Genomic DNA, 19,811 nt, shown 5'->3' with positions numbered 1-19,811 from the left:
ATATCACACTATAATTGCCAGGAGACATTCATCCAGATTAACCAAACAGAACACAAACTTTTAAGTATCATCATTTTTCATTTGCACATTCACGATGTTCCAATTTCACTCTGACATCAGTGTTTAAATTTGCAATGCATTGTAGGCATATGGCACTAGAGGTGTAGGAACATCACAAATTCTGCTGTGCTTCCACCTCAGGAGGGTTGTAGGAAAAAAAAAAAGGCCTACATGTTACACATGCACTGGAGTCTGGGATTGAGACTACAAAGCATGAAGTAAATTAAATGACTCAAAAGCATCTTGGAGAGCAGTTTCACAAGGTAAGCACTTGGATGGGTCAAACAGAATAACACTTGCAACCTGTTGCTATTTCCACTTAGCATAAAAGAACCCTCTACACAGTTGTACAGCTGCCTTGCAACAAGAACTAGATCTACAAGCTTTATTTTTAAGCCAGACATATTGCAGACTGCCACTTCAAACTGTGCTCTTTGAAACCCTGTACATAATCCATGCACACACAAGATTTTGGTCACATCTGGTGCACAACTTCCACCACTAACCTTTCACAAGGCTCATTTTTAACATCAGGACATTACTAATGAGAGGAGGAATACTTAATTTATTTCTGGAAAGTCTTTTCATCCTGTGTTGGATATCAAAGAAGCACAGTCCTGTCCCACTATGTTCAGGCCTAGAAAAAGAGGTAACGAGATTTTTTTTATTTTTATGAACAGTGCTTATTAGTGTTTTTCTTTTATTTTTTTTTTCCCTAATCAGCCTAAGTTACACATTCAGAGGACAATAAGTAGTAAGACTACGTTTGGTTTGTGGAATATTTGCTGAACTGCTAGCACCAAAGGGAGCAACTGAGCTGTATCCATGTCTTCTTAAATCTTGAAGATGTAGCTTGTTTTGTTTTTTAATTCCATGTTCATGAAAGTGCCTGTAGATGAGAGACATAACACTATTTCAAACACCAGAGAAGACACATTTGCAGACGCTATGTACACGTCCTAGTAGCTCACTCACTGGCAGCCAAGAAGATTGCCCATGTAGTCTGGGGTCAACGTTCATTGTTGTGTTTTTTTTTTCCCCCTCATTTTATATTAAAGAGGACCAAACACATTGTTCTCTAAGAGAGATTTTCATCTCTTCAGAATCTTCAAGAAAGGCTGCTCTGTTGTCCCATAGCAGGAAACATGATAGCTCATGTTCTGCATTACATGAAGCACTTGTGCAACTCTTCTTTTCCTAACCCACTCCACAGACTGCAAGAAAAATGAAAATTTAAGCCATGTTATATTCTGCTATGTTACCATGCAGCTAGAGCCATCAGCTGGCCATGATTCCAGGTCTGCAGTCTGACTCAGGGAAAGTCAGACAGGTCAGAGTGGCAGGAATTGCCTTCAAGTAGATAAATCCCAGGGAAAAATAAAAAAATCCTCTTGGCCCATGGCAGAAGGGGAAATCACATGGCAGCTCTTTAATTAAAATTACAGCAAGTCAAGTAGCTGATACTTTTCCCCTCTCCTGGTAAGGGGGATGAGACATTGTTCACAAGGGTGTTCTGTCGTGCCTCACTGATCAACCGGCAAGCCAAGTCCAGGAAGAGTTTTTCCACATTATCCGATTCTTTTGCTGAGGTTTCCAGATAGTACATGTCCTGTGCTTCAGAAAATTCTGCAGCTCTCTGCTGGGAGACTTCCCTCTTATCAGCTAAATCAATCTTATTACCTGTATTGATAAAATAATTCAGAAAAGGAATTAATTTGATTTAAAAAAAAAACAACAACAAGAAAGAAAGAAAGGTTGATAAGGGATAAAAAAGAGCTTGGTGTTGTATATGTGTATGGACAATGGTTTTGATATGAAACTCTTAGTGCTTGCTTTTTCCTCCAAATAATGGATTTCCTGATACATGCAACTAAGTTCATATAATATCAGCTCATTTAATGGAATATGCCCTGTGAACATCCAACTCAGGTACCTTTAACACCAGCGCATCTGTTTTCTGCTACCAACCAACATTAAAAGATTTCCATTTTAATATCTATCAAAAATTCTCCCGTTCTTGCTCTGAGGAACACTTAAAACGTCAATTATGGCACACAAGACACTAAACATGATACTTCTCATGTCATTACAAGCTTTAAAAGAAGCCAGGCTCAGAAGGCAGTTTCCTATTCAATGTTCCCATGAAGAATTTGGCTGTCAAGGCTGAAAGACGGATGGGCCTGGGAACGCTAACAGAACAAGGTGGGGTGGGAAGCCAACCCCTTCCTTCAGAAAGCTCCATTTAGTAGAGAGTTGATTAAAGCCTCAAGCAAGTGTCTGATAGGATTACACCTTATTACCAGTCAATTCACTTCAAATGATGTTTTTACCATAAATTAATCTTACAAAGAAGATAACAGACTAGGACTTGCAGTAATAACAGTGGGTTGTGGCCCAGGACCTGGCAGGTTCAGGAAGAAACATCTCCTGGCCTTGCTTCTTTTGTGAGAGGGAGGAAGAGACTGCATCCACTGCAAGCCACATTTCATTGCCCTCCTCTTGTCCAAGGTCTCCTTTCTTTCCCGATAAAGCAGTTTCTTGGACTGGCTGTATACACTAACATTTGTTTTCTACACAAAATATGACTCAACACAAGTAGTTCATGGGTGTCACCGTCTTCAAAGTGAGTGCTAAAGCTGTTATAATGTATATTTTGTGCTGCAGATGTTGATAATTAAACTTAATGATCCCCAAGAAAAAAAAATTATACATTTGTTAACCATATATTAATTACTTCTGCACCATTTGTACATGTGTCATACCCTTCTCATGAAGCATAATGAGTTCCTTGAATGGAAGCTCTGTGAATCCCAAGGCTCACCTGCAGTACCACTAGGGCATATGAAACTTTAAAAGAGTTTTAAAGCCACCTTAAAAACATTTTAAAAGCCTCTGGATTCTTTCTTTTAAACAGCAAGCTATTAAATGTGACATTAACACTGCAGTATGAAACTTTTTGGGTTTTCTTAAGCTATTTTACCATTGTTCTTGGGCCTTTAATAGCCAAGTCCTGACTATCAGCTGCTGAAGGCAGAGTACAGAAAAGCATTTAAAGGCAAAATAACCTTCACCTTGTTTATAGCAGACAGATGGCCTAAGGTCTGCTTTAGCTTGAGTTGAAGGTCCACAGATTCACATAACATTCAGTTACTTTTAGTTTTCCTAAAATCCATGTAAAAATATTAGTTTTGCAGCTGTCCCACCTATGATCCACACAACCATTATATCCTAATCTGGTTTCCAGATCCTGATTCACCTGAGATATGACTATGATTGTCCCACAGCTACAGGGTTCAGCAATCCAAAGGCAACCCCAATTTGAGCAGACCCTTGTGTATTAGTAGAGATTGGAACTGGGAGTCACAAGGGAAAACGCTCTATTCCTAGCCCAGTTGGCAGCCGCACCATCTTTAGTCTTGTATGAGACCAAACGATGGAAAATAGCCACCTCTGCATGCAATAGCCTCAGACCTGAGACAGGCCCATGCTTTGAGAAGTGCCTGTCAGGATCTTGGGGTTATTTGCAGAAGGAATAGTCCAAGCACTGTGATTAAGGCACCAGCTGTACCCTGCTCCCACCTGAGGTTACAGGTCTGGTCAGCAACAAGATCTGCTGCACCAGTTGGAGCACAGGTACCACGTTTTCCTGCTGCTAAAACCTCCATCTGTTATCAGCCCCTCACACGGCTCACCCCTTTATCACCCCACCCTATTACAGAAAATGTTGTGGGTTTAATGGGATGTCTTAAACCATGGAGCTGAAAGTCCTCCAAGTACCACAGAGGTCCAGGGGTGGACTAGAAAGTGTAATCTTTTGTTTTTCCATTCCCATATTCTGCATTTACTCCCACATATAAAAAGGCATAATTGTAGTTTCTGATCTTTCCTCTCTCTGCTCTCTTCCCAGCATGGGCTGTGCAGGGGAGCTGGGAGTAGGGCCTTGAGCTGGCAAGCAGAATTTTTACTGCATTATTCGGGCCTGGGTAGGGAGGTATGGGGGTGGGGAGCATTTGAAGCCTGGTTACGGGGAAGGTTTGGGGAAGGTGATGGCCTAGGGACGCTTTTGGAGAAGCCTAAAACTAGAGATCTGGGCTGAATATGAATTGTTGAGTATGTTTGTATGCTTTTATACTGTTATATTTAGTTGATATTTCTGTTTAGTTCCATTTAAATTTGCAATTCTTTCCAATCCTGTGTGGGACATTTTCTTTACTCCTTCGGGAAGGGTGAAGAGCACCTGTCTCACTCCCTCTAAATCTAAGACAGACGACCACCACTTACCCACTAGCACGGTGATGACCTTGTTGCTGGCATACTGCTCGATCTCCCGCAGCCACTCCGGGAGGCAGCGGAAGGACTCTTCGCAGGTGATGTCGTAGGTCAGGATCAAGGCGTTAGCGCTGCGGTAGTAGCTCTGCGTGATGGATCGGAACCGCTCTTGTCCTGCCGTGTCCCAGATCTGCAGCTTTTGGCATAACAAGGAAAGGCGGTAAAAGGAAAAAAACCAAAACCGTAATTTAACATTTTTTTCTTTGCTAGCACTACCCTTCAGGGTAAAGCCAATGCTTGGGAAAGCACTTAACTCTTCTCCCCTTTGACTTCCCTTCCCCCGGCATTTTTGTTTCTGTTCCTGTACTTGTGGATTGAGATGCAAGGCACAAAGTCAGCTGGCACTGTGGCTGGCAGCCCCTAGAAGGCATACAGTCTGTGGGTTTCCATGGGACCTCTAGTGTCTTCCTCTGCTATGGGCAGAGCTGCTGGCCTGGAGTTACAATGCAGGCACTGGAAGGAGAAAGTAATTTCTCTCACCCCTGAAGTTCAAGCAAGAGTAGTATCCATTCTAAGAAGAAATAAGAAAGCCTCAGCCTCTCCTCCAGCTCCCAAAGCTAGTTATAGTTATCCTGAGATAATGCACTGATGGGTAGAAACCGTAAGAATGAAAAGGAAGCTCAGCTGAAGGATGATCCAACATGTTTCCTCTCTACAGCTTCATCCATCTCAGCCACTGCTGCCTGTCTTCACAACATGTAAAACTGGTGGATATGTCCTTAACTACTTCAAAGAAGTCATGAGTGTCAGCCAAACCCTCTAGGCTCCAGGAAGACAACATACGTTTCACAATACAAACTAAACTCACACTGTTTTTATAATTTGACCATCTGATAGTTTTTGGTGGGTCATCAAAACCTCAGTTCTTCAAAAAGGCAAAGAAAACATCCAAAATTAAAGTATTTCAACACAGAGAGTGTTTCTCTGATTCAGCTTTTTTTTTTAAAGCACCCCTCCCTATAATTAAATGTGGAATTCCAGACAGATTCCTGTGTACTTTGGTAAGAAAATGTTAAAAGTATGTAAGATTTCTTCCATGTATTCAGCAGCCTGTAAGAAAGAAAAATCTTATTTTTGCCCAGTTCCAAGCTGAACTATGCCAGCCGCTCATCATAACTGTGTTTGAAATAAGACCTCCCAGATAGTAGTAACTTTCAGATGTGGGGTATGATGTTGGAAAAGTACTTTTTTTTTTTTTTTAAACAGAGCAAGTACTTTGTGGCTGGGTCACAATTCCTGGGCACCTTTGTGCTTAATCTCTTGGCATAGTTGTATTTAAGCAGCTGAACCTGGCACTTGCAATTGTGACATACAAAAACCACAGGTGAAATGACTTGTACATGAAGTTCAGATAACAAACAAGTCCCTGTTAAAACAAACCAAACTCTGGCACAGGGGAAAAGAGAGAATTTTTTTGTTGTTGCTCAGATGGTTTCTCAGGAAAAACATCTACTGATCGACCTACTGAATTAACCCCAGCTTATATATGTTCCACATTCACTGAGAAGATATCCAGGTTGATAAAAACTTGACATGAATATGTTCTTCCTTTCCTTTAATATATCAGACATTGAAAGAAAAGGGGATTGCCCTGGGTGAGAGGGTTTCTTACTGGCTGCAGCTATCAGTCTACCTCTAAGCCAAACGCAGAAGGCAGGGAAGAGCCAAGAGCCCCTGACAGCCATTGATAGACTCTTCCTGCACACAAAATATGTATTTCAGACTTCACCCCACTGCTTATTTCTCCCAAATAAAATACTTCACAGCAACCATTTTACTTCTGTCATTTTTTTCCAGATGAACCAAAGGACAGTGCCTGACTCAGCCTGCAGAGAACCTAGATGTTTCTTTTCTTGGAGCCAGCTGATGCTTCCTGCTCTCCCAATATTTGCACATACATTTAGCTTTATGCATATAAACATCTCCACCAAGTACAATAAGATCACAGGTCCATATAGCATAGCCCTCCATTTGTAGCACTGAGGATGTTTAAATTAACCAGTGTCACAATAGCTGTCTACATTATGATGATGGTGGTGGAACACCAGAACAGGTTGCCCAGGTGGTAGAAGCTCCATCCTCAGAAACATTCAAAGTCAGGGAAAGTCAGACGCAGCTCTGAGCAAATGGATCTAATTGAAGATGTGCCTGCTCACTGCAGGAAGACTGGACTAGGTGACCTTTTAAAGGTCCCTTCCAATCCAAACCATTCTGTGAGGATTCTATACTTGGCTCAAACTTGCGTATGCTCTAAGCACTGGTCTTGCAGACATTTTTTTATTTACTAGGAAAGGCCAGGAAGATCAAAACCCCCCTCAGTTGCACAGTGCTATCTCAGGTCATCTGTCAGCAAGCCTTAATAGCTGCACCTATCTCATATGGTTTGCACACAGCCTTCATGCTGTGTACATGAAGTACCTCTCCACTTACTTTCAAATGCAATTTTAAAAGCTGGAAGTCTTTTTCCCCAGAAATCCACCAATTATTTTGAAGTCTGAAAACCTTTTTGGTAAACAGCTCTACTCTCTCACCCTGGATCCCAGCAGACATGCAGGAGATGCTGCCTGGCACTGAAGGGGAATCACAGCTTGGGCACTGTTAAATGAGCTAACAGAAGCACCTCGTTTGATTGAGGTGTCATTTCTTGCTCTGAGCTCTGACTCATTCCTGCTTTTTCTGCTTATTAAATGTTTATTCTCAGTACCACTGCTTACTCAAACGTTCATTCACATGCCCAAATGGACTGTCCTAAGCTTGGTCATTGTGGCTGAGTTCCAGTGACTCAAATTTATTCCACTAGTGAGGTCAGGAGGGGGACTTTGATTTAACAACTTATTATTTGCTAAGTGAAATATAGCTGCTGTACCAGCTACCACTTGCTATGGCTCCGTGAAACACAAGCCAGCCCGCCAAGGTGATTAAGAGAGTTGCTTGGGTGGACACTTATGCATTTATCAGACATCTGCAGGACAGCTGCAGCTTAACCACACTGATAAGTTTTCATTTAGGTTGCTGAGTTTCCCTGAACCATCCCTGCCCCTGAGAAGCTCATTCTGGCATGACTGCTCATAAGGAGTTTGCATCCTCAGCGCAAGCTAATCTTAAAACAAGATGATGTCATGGTGACCAGTCAAATGCAGAAAAATCCTTAGGATGAGTTCACCTGTCCAAAAACCAGACCTCAGGTATAAGCGATGTTCTTAAGGCTCCATCTGTACCTGCCAGGCAACTAGATTCTTGGAAAGGAGACATGTCTGGAGTGGATGGGATTCATCTTCCTCAAGACTCCTTTTCATTGACCAAGACAATCTCGAGACAGCTGGTTTATGCCAGGGATATAAGGAGAAAAATTAGTTCCACCTTCAGTGAAGTACTTAAACCATTTACCAGCTTAGATCCTCTGAGCAGCTCCACTGGACCAGGTTTTGGCTGAAAGAAGCATTTCTACAGTCCAAGGAGCCTGGACAAGCAGCATCCCTGTTCTGGCCAACCGTGCTACACAATGCCTGCCAACAAGCATCAAAACCACCAAGCTAAGCACAGACGCTGCAGGGGCTACACATGATCCTCACTGCTTTCCTTCCTGCTGCTCTGTCCCATTTGCACTGTGATGTGCTGAATATCAACTCTGTCTTTATCAGGCAAAGTTATTTACACCTCTTGCCCTTCACCTGCTCAGGCTGGAAGGTCTTCTGATCAAGGATTGTCATTTGCCCTAGGTTTGTGCAGCTCCTCACACAGCAGAAGGGCAGCCTGCTGACATGATTGCGGCTTTTAAAATCTATCCTAAAATCAGGAGTGTGCCACCCGACTTTCTTCTTAAAAACCCTCTGCTAAAATACCGGTTAAAAAAAAACCAAAAAAACAAAAAACAGGGACAGGAATCTCCACACAAGTCCACTGCTTCCATCCCATCACTCACATAACTTTAAAAAAATGGGTCTCAGTGTCACATCCAGCTGCTGTCACACCACTGCTGCTCTCCCCATTTGCTCACTGCTAGGTTTGTTGAAAGCAGCAAGGGGAAAACTGATGTTTTTCACTTTGATGCCTCTGGATTTAATGTAGGCAGAGTAATTCCAGGAGCAGCTCAGAGTCTCTGGACACCTTGATATCAGAGGCTACCAGCTCTTGAACACCACATTAGCTCCAGTAGGATGTCTGCTAATGAGGAAAGTGGCACCAGCCAACATCTTTGGGCACTGAAACCCAACCATGGATCCCATTAAACATGAGACTGAACTCCAGTTTATTTCAGCCTAGACTCCCTGTCCAGTGATAATTTGGCTCAGTTTGGGCATTAGCACAGGACAAGGAGAGTTTCTCAGCAGCAATTTCACAGTATCACAGTACATCAGAGGTTAGAAGGAACCTCAAGAGATCATCAGGTCCAACCTCCCTGCCAAAGCAGGATCACCTAGGATAGTCCGCACAGGAATGCGTCCAGGTATGTTTTTAAAGTCTCTAGAGAAGGAGACTCCACAAACCCCCTGGACAGCCTGTACCAGGGCTCTGTTACCCTCACTGTAAAGAAGTTTCTCCTCGTGTTGAGGTGAAATCTCCTATGTTCTAGTTTGAACCCATTGTTCCTTGTCTTATTATTGCATGCCACTGAAAAGAGATTGGCCTCCTCCACTTGACACCCACCCCTCAGATATTTATAGATATTGATCAGATCCCCTCTCAATCTCTCTTCATAGGGGAGACGCTCAAGTCCCCTAATCATCCTCGTGGCTCTCCATTGGATTCTCTCCAGCAGCTCTCTGTCTTTCTTGAACTGGGGAGCCCAAAATTGGACACAGTATTCCAGGTGTGGTCTCACCAGGGCAGAGTAGAGAGGTAGAAGAACTTTCCTGGACTTGCTGGACACACCTTTCTTGATACATCGCAGGATCCCATTAGCTCTCTTGGCCGCAAGAGCACATTGTTGTTCCATGGAGAACTTGCTGTCCACCAGCACTGCAAGGTCTTTCTCTGTGGAGCTGCTTTTCTCCAGGATTAGCTGCTCCATCATCTTTCCAGGGATGGAGGTGAGGCTGACTGGTCTGTAGTTGCCTGGGTCCTCCTTCTTGCCTTTTTTGAAGACTGGAGTGACATTTGCTTTCTTCCAGTCATCAGGCACCTCTCCTGTTCTCCATGACTTTTCAAAGATGATGGAGAGAGTTCCAGCAACAGTATTAGCCAGCTCTCTCAACACTCATGGATGCACCCCATCAGGCCCCATGGATTTGTGTGTCTTCAGATGGTATAGGAGATCTCTAATCCTATCCTGACTGACCAGTGGAATGTCCACATCTCTCCAGTTCTGCTCCCTTGCTTCTAGAGACTGAGGTTCCTGAGGGCTGGTCTTAAGAGTGAAGACTGAGGCAAAGAAGGCATTCAGCAACTCTGCCATCTCTGCATCATCAGTTACTGTATCTCCCATCTCATTCAGCAGTGGGCTCACCTTTTCCCTGCCCTTTCTTTTATCACTGATATATTTGAAATGAACTCTCCTTGTTCTCCTTCACCCCTCTGTCGAGGTTCAGTTCCAGGAGGGCCTTGGCTTTCCTTGTTGCATCTCTGCATTCTCTGGCTACATCTCTAGAATCCTCCCAACTGACTAGTCCTTTTTTCCACATATTGTAAACCTCTTTTTTGGTTTTGAGTTTTACTAAGAGTCCCTTGCTTATCCATGCAGGTCTTCTGTTTGCCTTACTTGATTTTTTTTTTTCAAGGGAATACATTTCTCCTGAGCTTGGAGGAGGTAATGTTTGAACATCAACCAGCTCTCTTGGGCCCCCCTTCCTTCCAGAGCCCTAGTCCACTGGATATTTCCAAGTAGTGTCTTGAAGAGGGGAAAGTTGGCCCTTTTAAAGTCCAGGGTTGAAATTTTACTTATCACCCTGCTTCTTCGTCTATTGATATTAAACTCTAACATGTCATGGTCACTGCAACCAAGATTACCCCCAACCTTGACATCTACAACCAGTCCTTCTTTGTTTGTTAATATCAGGTCCAGCATCGCACTTCTCCTTGTTGGTTCTTCAACTACTTGCAGGAGAAAGTTGATGTCAGTGCACTGCAGGAACCTTTTGGACTGTTTGTGCTGTTGAAGTCACCCACCTGAGCCAGGGCACTTGATCTTGATGCTATTTCCAGCTGCCTGTAGAAGGCCTCATCAGTAGCTTCTTCCTGGTTCGGTGGTCTGTAGTAAACACCCACAACCATATCACCTGTGTTTGTACATCCCTTCACTCTTACCCACAAGCTTTCAACGCTTTTATCTCCCCCTGGGTTGAGATCAACACATTCCAGTTGCTTATTCACATAGAGAGGAACTCTACCACCTCACCTTGCCAGCCTGTCCTTCCTGAAAAAGACATAGCCGTCCATAACCACATTCCAGTCATGGGAGCTGTCCCACCATGGCTCTGTAATTGCAACAAGATCGTAACCCTGCGACTGCACCCAGATTTCCATTTCATCCTGCTTATTCCCCATGCTTCTTGCGTTTGTATACAGACACTTCAGAGACTTAGCAGAGGAGTATCTGTTACCATTGTGGGTGTTTCATAATCCACTGTCCCCTACAGCCCCTGGGATAGCAGTGGAGCTGGTACCCTGCCTCACAATCGTCCCAAGAATTTGGCTGCCACCACCCTATTTTGGAGAGTAAAAGATTTAATACGGAGGACATTGCCCTTCTCAATACCACCTGTTGACAGAAGCATGAATGTTGTGACCATCTCTGCTTCTCCCAGATCTATAGCTCAGTAGGAGTGGAAGATGAGCCTTCACGGTGCAGAAATGTGCAAGTTCAGAAGCCTGCTCTCCCTCGTGGTCATTGCAGGAGTTCACAGGAGACCTTCATCAAGCACATCCCGATGTGAATGCAACATACTTCTGCCTACCAGAAATGCTGTGAGCAGAGGTTGCAATGAAGCACTTCTTTGTGCATCCTCAAGCCCAGTCAGGCACAGTCTTAGTGTCTCCTAAGCAAGGACTGAGTTTTGCAAAATCTCCATCTCCCCTTTCCATTTTTTTCCCTCATGGCAGATTCACTTTTACAACCCTAATTGCAGAGAAGGGTACAAAGACTGTTAGACCCAGCATCACCCAAGCCATGCCACACAGCCCTGCCCTTCCAGCAGTGGGAGGGCTGCAGGAAGAAACCTCAGCTACAGTACTGCCACACAAGTTTACATTTAAAACCATCAGGCTCCTACCTTTACTTTTTCACCGTTTATCTCCACAGTTTTAATCATAAAGTCAACTCCGATTGTGGCTCCTTGACCTGGTGGGAAAAGTCCCTGAAAGAACAGGAGTTTCATTAAATAAATTTCTGTATTAAGAAAAAAAAAAAAATCTTTCTAGGTGCCGATCTTTGCTCTTCTCCACCCTCAAAACTATTCCTCCCTTGTCATCTTCCCCAGAAACTTATTTACACCACATTTAGAGAGGAAAATGTGGCATTTCCACAGCACAAAGCTTACCATAATTCAATCCCAGTGTTTTCCCTGCCTACACATCCCTAGTCATGCAGCAAGCAGTTGAATTTCAGAGGTAGGGAGAGATAAGGGAAGGAGGATCCATATAGGAAAAAAAAAATGAGAGTGAGGAAAAGCCCTTCTACTTCTGTGCAGTTGCAAGAGGCAGGGGAAAGGTACATGAGGACCCTCCATCCTACTCCCCAATGCCTTGAAAGCAGCATGAGCACCTGCATGGGATGAGATATCTTTCTTCCTGCAACTTCACACCTTCCCTTCCCCCTTCCACCCCACACCACAGCACGGAAAGGCATTTCTGGCAGCTCCCAGCACTGGGGTCACATCCCTGCACAGCATTTCAGGAGCAAAGCACAGAGTCAGCCACTACCAGCAATGCAACAGCAATGGCAAAGGCTGGTGTGATGCTGGTGGTATTTGATTGCAGCACCATCAGAAAGGAGCAACAGCAAACCAAATCAATTATTTTTTATTTCTAGTGCCTAAGTCTATAAAAACACTAATTTTTTGATTTCTCATGTGTAGGTCTATGAAGCGATGTTGATTTGGGGGCACATCCATCCCCTAGAGCAGCTGCACTGCCAAAGCAGCAGGAGCATCCACAGATTTTTGCAGTTAACCATTTGAAGCCGACTAGCTATATTACCACTGTCTGTCACAAGTGGTTGGAGAGTGTCTACACCAACACAGCTTTAAAACTAAAATTAACGGGGGTGGGGGGGGTCGGGGAGGGGGGGGGAAAAATGGAGAAATGCTGGCAATTCCTAGTGGAGAGAGCAACAAAACCCCCAGAACTTAAATTTTACTGTGCATCATGCAAAACCTTCTCTTGCCTCGGACCATGGGAGCATAACCTTTTCCCTGTTATTGTGTGACAAAAAACGGTCTGGTGTTTAACAGAAGACATTGGACTGACAGCCAAGGGCCAAGATGATTTAATTATCTACTAGTGACAAACAACAGGGAGAACTTTGTGCAGCAATGGCTAGGGAGGAGAAAGCACATATGAGCACAGAAAGAGATGTGCTGGTCCTTATGACTGGCCCAGAGTACCTTCAAATCAGGAGCCATTCCAGTGGCTTTCAGAGTGGACTTTATATCTCCAGGGAGGGATGAGCTTTCTCCAGCACAGGATCCCCAACAGGGCCAAGCAGAGCATTAGATACAGATGTGCTGCTTGTGCCAGTATGTCACTGTAGATGGCACACACACCAAGAGTGTGGGCAACAAAATACTTTGAAGATGTGATGCTGGCAGAAACCTCAGTGCACAGCCACAAGCTCCATGATCCTGTCCCAGTGCTATCCCTGCCCTGATGTCCCAGGCCCCAGAAGCAGCCAGACTTACCTGAGTGAAGCGACGGACTAAGCAGGTCTTCCCCACACCCGCGTTGCCAATTAAAACAATTTTGAAGAGGAAATCATAATCTTCCATACTCATTTACGCAGCTGCAAGAGAGACAGAGAGCACAACACGATGTGAACCAAGGAGGTGGGGAAACGCCCTTTTATTCCTACCGAACTTTATTCCTCCAAACACTCAGAACAAAGGTCTTCAGGCATGTGCGTGGCTCCTCAGATAAGGCAGAAGAGCCTTTCCCACTCTGTGCCGGGGCATCCACGTAGACCACTGTCAGCTGCTGTGAAACCTCAGCCAAGTCTCAGCTTCCACACAGTCTCACCTGCCTGCCCACAAATTAGAGATGCTGATAGTCATAGAGATAGCTTTCTAAGCTACGCACCAGAAGCCCAAGATGGCATTTCTTAGATTTCATAGAATGGCTTAGAGACCTTAAAGATCATCTACTCCAACCTTCCCAACATGGGCAGGGACACCTCTCAACTAGACTTGGCTGCTCAAGACCTTATCCAACCTGGCCTTGAGCACCCACAAGGAGGAGGCATCCAAAGCCTCTCTGGGAAGCCTGTTCCAGAGTCCCATCACTCTTGTGCTGAAGAACTTCTTCCTAAGATCCAGTCTAAACCTACTCTCCCTCAGTTGAAAACCAAACTCCCTTGTCCTGTCACTAGACACCCTTATGAAAATTCCCTCTCCAGCCCTCCTGTAGGATCCCTTCAGGTACTGGAAGGCAGCTATAAGGTCCCCTTGGAGTCTTCTCTAGGCTAAAAAACCTCAGCTCCCTTAGTTTATCCCCAGAGCAGAGGCGTTCCAGTCCCAGGATCACCTTTGTGGCCCCCAGAGGTTTGTTTCTCTTCTAACTACATCAGTTCTAAAGGACAGAGTGGACTTTGCTACGTTGTCCAAGCAGATCGTGCAATTTATTTCTGTTAGGGCAATAACCAGAAAATTCCCTGTGAGCTGCTGCTCCAGGCCAGTGCTGGGTACCTACAGAGCAGGGCTGGAGCACACGAGGACAGAATAGATGGGGAAATTAAGTTTAAAACAAAACCAGCAGCATTTGCCTTAAAGACACAAAGAGCTCACCTGCTAAAATCATAGTGGGGTAACAGTGTGGCTGAAGTACACTAAGAGAGGTTTTTTTAAAAAGACAAAATAGATGCTATTAGGAATATTGCTACTAGTATGATTATTCTCTTTAGTTTTGTGAGGACTGCTTGCATAGAGCTCAAATAGGAAGTGAACACAGAGGTACCCAGCACAAATCACCCCCATCATGTCCAAGCTCCTTGGCAGTATACAGAAACTGACATCTCAGCAATTTCACAGGAGATTGCAGAGTTGCTTACATAGGGGAAGACCTTCGATGGCTTCCTTAGGCCATTCAAAGTATGGGGAAGATAGAACAGATAAATGTCAAGTTTCCTCCTGCAGCTGAGCAAGGCACAAAGAATAAGTATCCACACCTCCCTCTGCAGTGCACCCAAGGGTGCTGCTGATACCATGACCACAGAAGGAGCTAATAACCTTCAAGAAAAGCATTAGCCAAAAGAGAACGAGTTGAGGATTTTAGACAGACCAAAAACTCCACAGACAAGGGAGCAGAAGGAGAGTGTTCAAACCCGAGTCCAGGAGGATCCAAGTTTATACATGGCATCAAAAATCTGCCTTTGAGAATAGTCTGAGGTAATGGCATAGAAGCTGTCACTAAAGACACTTACAAACTATCAGTTGATATACCCAGTAGGGTGACAGCTAAGCATCAGTACTTAACCCACCAGTACCTATAGATTAGGCACTGGACGAGGAGATACAGCCAAAGATGGAAAGCATGCACATGATTGGGAAGGAAGAAATTGGTGGAAGGTAAGTATTATGAAATTGCTAACCTCATTGAAGCCCCAGATGCCTTAGAGGGTTTTCACAGAGCTGACAAAGACAGTAAATGAAGCATGGGCACAACAAGCTTCTCATGCTCAGCCTAAAGGCAGAGGGCCCTCTCCTGCAGCCTCCAATGGTCCTTCCTTTGGGCAGTGCACTGCCACACACCAGGAGATCCCAGTTCCACTACACAGCTATGATGGGCTTATAGTCAAATGTCCAGAAAGCACAAGGTAAAACTGAGACAGGCTGAATCTGTTTTCCAAGCTCCACCAAGAACCTGGCAGACCTGAAGGCAAAGGGGGTAGAAGACTGACTCAGCTGCTTCACACTATATGATCCTTGGCCTTTTCAGCAGGCTGAAAAAAAAAAAAAAAAAACAACAACAACAAAAAAAAACCCAACAAGCTGGATAATCACACCGATTAGTGACTAATGATCTGCATCACATCAGCATATGGTTAGCAAGGATACAGTTGAGTCACTATAAGGAAATGTCACTTTGCCTCAGCCAGTGACACAGCACAGCCCTTGCCCTGCTACTGCTTTGCTAAGATGAGGCTACAGTCCCCTGCAAAGTGCCACCAAACAGCAGCAGCTGAAGCTGTCCTGAGGATGCTTTGCCCTCACCTTACTGCAACACACAAGACCTCGTGGCTCCCTCTTATCTTTTAATACAGTGAAAGAATAGGACTGTAAAGAACAGCCTAAAAAAAAAAAAAAAAGTCCTTTTTTAGGTTCCAGGGTTGTTATTTGGTGCAATCAGTTCTTATCTCCATTCCCAGCTTTCCCAGAGTGGAACCGGATAACAAAAGTACTAAGGACATGTAGACAGTGCTCTTACAATGAAGGCTAAATGGTAATATAGGGTTTCAAGCTTTCACACAAGCCAATGTGAGAAAAAAAAAAAAAAATCTGATCATCCACTAAGAGCTATTTCAAGACTAACAAGACTTACTCAGCACTGAATAATTATCCCTGGGATGCTTCAAATCCCAGAGGGCACTGCTCCCTCCTGGAGGGATTTCAGTTCTATTACTTGTACCCTAAACAACCCAACATTCAAATTTATCTTCTCAGGAAGCTTAAAAATAAACTTCCTCTGCAGATCTTTGAGCTCAGAAACTCTAAATGTCTCAGACAAACCCTGGAGTTATGTCCGATCCCCTTCATTAGGTTCCAAAACTAATCATCTGTCATAACGACCCCAAATGGGAACTGAAAAAATGAGCCAAGGCTATAAAACAAACAATGCAACGACAAGATTAAACGTCAGAACTGAAGAAACAAAAAGCTGGGGCACGGAAGGGGAGAAAGCAAAGGAAGTAACATGGAAGAGAGAGAAGTGATGCGGGGGGTGGAGTGGGCAGGTGAGGTTGAGCATGGCTGCCCTACCATTCCTGTTCACCCTGACTGGTGTTTGTCCCTCAGCTGTGCACACACACTGACCTACCACACTGTCAGTGAACACAAACATTGCATCAGTTCATAGAATCAGTCAGGGTTGGAAGGGACCACAAGGATCATCTAGTTCCAACCCCCCTGCCATGGGCAGGGACACCTCACACTAGATGAGGCTGGCCAGAGCCTCATCCAGCCTGGCCTTAAACACCTCCAGGGATGGAGCCTCAACCACCTCCCTGGACAACCCATTCCAGGCTCTCACCACTCTCATGGGGAAGAACTTCTTCCTCACATCCAGCCTGAATCTCCCCACTTCCAGCTTTATTCCATTCCCCCATGTCCTATCACTACCTGATAGCCTAAAAAGTCCCTCCCCAGCTTTCTTGTAGGTCCCCTTCAGATACTGGAAGGCCACAATAAGGTCACCTCAGAGCCTTCTCTTCTCCAGACTGAACAGCCCCAACTCTTTCAGTCTGTCCTCATAGGAGAGGTGCTCCAGCCCTCTGATCATCCTGGTGGCCCTTTTCTGGACACTTTCCAGCATGTCCAGATCCCTCTTGTAATAGAGGATCCAGAACTGGATGCAGTACTCCAGGTGGGATCTCACCAGAGCAGAGGGGGAGTATCACCTCCCTTGACCTGCTGGCCACACTTCTCCTGATGCAGCCCAGGATCTGGTTGACTTTCTGGGCTGCAAGTGCACATTGACAGCTCCTGTTGAGCTTCTCGTCCACCAGCACCCCTAAAGTCCCTCTCCTCAGGGCTGCTTATTGTTACGAAACCTTCTCCTCCTGTGAGCCAAATCTTTCAGCCAAGTGACCTTTGCTGCTGACTCAAGGCTCAACCAACCCTCCTTCTCCCCAGGGAAGATGTGTCTCAACCTCTGCCTGGCTGGCCATGGCTCAGGAATGTGCATGTCAGCAATACATCACACTTTGAATTATATGCTTAATAAATAAAAAAAAAAAAAGCAGAGTAAAACTTGTCTGTCTGTTTCTGTTTTCTTGGAGGAGTTTTGGTGTGTTTTTTCTTTTTTACTTTATTTCCTTGTGTTTGTGGGCACAGGGCTCTGCTTTGCCTCTCTGCAGTAAAGTGTTTGGGCAACAGCTGCTCATCCCACCCTTTGGCAGAGACAAGACCCTGCAGCAAAGGCAGGGGATGGGATGCTTGTCCACACCTCAGCCACCCTTCATCACATTTGTTTAAATCAGAAGCAGGGCTGGCTACACCACAGAGACATGTCCTGTCATAAGATGAAACAGGAGCAGAGCCTGAGGCTGGCAGCAGGGCAGAAAATTGGGCCCTTCTTCCCAAAGGCAGTTTATACAGCCCACACCCCAGTTTCTGCAGCTCATGGTTCCCCTGGGCTGTATCCACCAGCCTCAAAGAGGATCAGCTTTCTCAGGTTCTATTTCATTTGTGTCCTTGCTATGCTGCACTCCATCAGGTGGCCCCACACATGATCACTGTGGGCAGCAGAAGGGGGTCAAAAGGGGTAAACTGAAGTGGGGTGACCATTCAGGAAGGTGGTCCATCAGCAGGAATGCAGCTGAAGGATGGCAAGACACGTTTTAGGCTTAGCTGGTTTTCTTGAGCAAGACGGTGCAGAAAATAGTCTTGGTATTTTTGGATTATTAATTCAAATTCACCCAAAAGACTTGTAAGATCCACCTAGAAGAACAGGGGCCAGCAACTTTCACCTCTCCTTTCCCTCATGAAAGCTCCAGCTCCCATGGAGACACCTGAGAAAAGGAGGTGCAGAAGCCATAGGCTACCTTCCCCATGCAGCAAGCACTGCTGCAAAGGCAGAGGTACACCAGTCTTTCCTGCTTCTTTCAGTGTCTTGATTTCTAGAAACTCTCCCACACAGCATGGTCAGCAGGTCTTGGTCCTCTTTCACTATGCCACGGGCTCCTCACTGCATGTAGGTGTGGGACAGCAGCATGGCTGATGGAGAAGAAACATATAATCCCATTTATTTCTCCTGTTCACCACAAGCCACAAAGCAAAGAGTTAGTCCACCATAAATACATGTTCAGGGAATAAGATATCCATGTATGCTTTAGTTTATTACCCTGCATTTGCTCCATTTCCCTCTCAGTTCTCCCTTATCCACTTTGGTTTACTTCAGTGTTTATCAACAAAACCACTTATTTTACCTTTCGCAGTGTTTTTTTCACACATTAGTCTGGATGGGCAGAGAGGGCTCATCTCCACCCTAACCTGCTCTGGCCACACCATGCTCAGCCTCTTTGGGTACCCAGCAAAGTGGCAGAAACACAGGGCAAATGTTCACATACTACCTGACAGAGATGAATGAGATTTTGGAGTGGTTTAATCCTAAAAATGGATTAAACCACTATTCTGCCTGTTCCTCACCAACTTTTACAGAAACACCAGTCCTAACTCAAAACAACTGGCAAGTATGAGCGAGGCTCTTAGCTGATAGATACATCTCTGGCACTGCTCTCTCACTCCTTTGCTCAGAGAAGATTTTCCTCCTTCAGGCATGATTAGAAGAGGCTCTATAACGATGGGTTTGCCCAAGTTGTTTTGGCTTATGGAGTCAAAAGTGGAGTGAGATGCTTCAAAAAGAGCAAGAATACTTCAAAAGAGCAAGCCTTTCTCAGTCAACCACAAGGTGTGCCAGCCTCTGCCTGGCTTTCACCCTCCTTGAAGATCAGAAGACACCTCATGTTCAGGAGCACAATGAATAAACTTCACCTGAAGCAAAAAAAAAAAAAAAAAAAACAAAAAACCTTTCATGTCCAGAAGAACATTTTAACACCTCCATTTCAGAAGAACAAAAGAAAAATAACCTGCTCTTTCTAAATCTCTGTGGCACATCAGTCCTTTTCTGACTGAAAGGTGCAGCAGTCATGCAGCAGCAGTTCACATCTCCACAAGGTCAGGTGTCAACCAAAGAAGAGTGCATGGCACATGACAGCATCACCTCTCCCCACCAGTCAATTTCCTGTAGCTTGAAGAAGCATTGAAGGCTTTGTGGGCATGTCCTGTTTATGGCATGGTTAGGGGACCACTATGTCCAAATCAGAGCAGGCTTAATGCAGTCAGGTGATGCAGCAGATGGCTATAGAATCATTCAGGTTAGATTAGACCTTTCATTGAGTCCAACTGTTACACTGCCACACCCACCACTAAACCACATCATAAGCACCACATGTGCATGTCTTTTAAATACTTCCAGGTATGGTGACACCACCGCTTCGCTGGACAGCTTGTTCCAGTGTTTGACAATCCTTTCAGTAAAGAAATTTGTCTTAATATCCA

The 19,811-nt window shown here is 44.7% G+C and overlaps 1 protein-coding gene across 1 annotated transcript; it reads right to left on the bottom strand.

The window, feature by feature from the left end:
* Positions 1-1,489: 1,489 nt before the first annotated feature.
* RAB30 (RAB30, member RAS oncogene family) lies at positions 1,490-13,316 on the bottom strand. The gene is made up of 4 exons (XM_054380745.1): positions 13,224-13,316; positions 11,598-11,681; positions 4,342-4,525; positions 1,490-1,740 (listed from the first exon to the last, which is right to left on the bottom strand). Exons 1-4 carry the CDS (start codon positions 13,314-13,316, stop codon positions 1,490-1,492), a joined length of 612 nt encoding a protein of 203 aa, XP_054236720.1.
* Between the last annotated feature and the right edge of the window lie 6,495 nt (positions 13,317-19,811).

The sequence above is a fragment of the Indicator indicator genome, chromosome 1 (genome assembly GCF_027791375.1).
Source record: "Indicator indicator isolate 239-I01 chromosome 1, UM_Iind_1.1, whole genome shotgun sequence".
Taxonomy (NCBI): Eukaryota; Metazoa; Chordata; class Aves; order Piciformes; family Indicatoridae; genus Indicator; species Indicator indicator.
This window is presented reverse-complemented; position numbering and strand designations above follow the sequence as displayed.

What these genes read in the sequence shown, in the direction of transcription:
- RAB30 (XM_054380745.1), bottom strand. Translation starts at nt 13,316, where the DNA reads ATGAGTATGGAAGATTATGATTTCCTCTTCAAAATTGTTTTAATTGGC. An exon ending in TAGTCCGTCGCTTCACTCAG is followed by an intron (nt 11,682 to 13,223) that starts GTAAGTCTGGCT and finishes CTGTTCTTTCAG; the next exon opens with GGACTTTTCCCACCAGGTCA. An exon ending in TAAACGGTGAAAAAGTAAAG is followed by an intron (nt 4,526 to 11,597) that starts GTAGGAGCCTGA and finishes TTATGCCAAAAG; the next exon opens with CTGCAGATCTGGGACACGGC.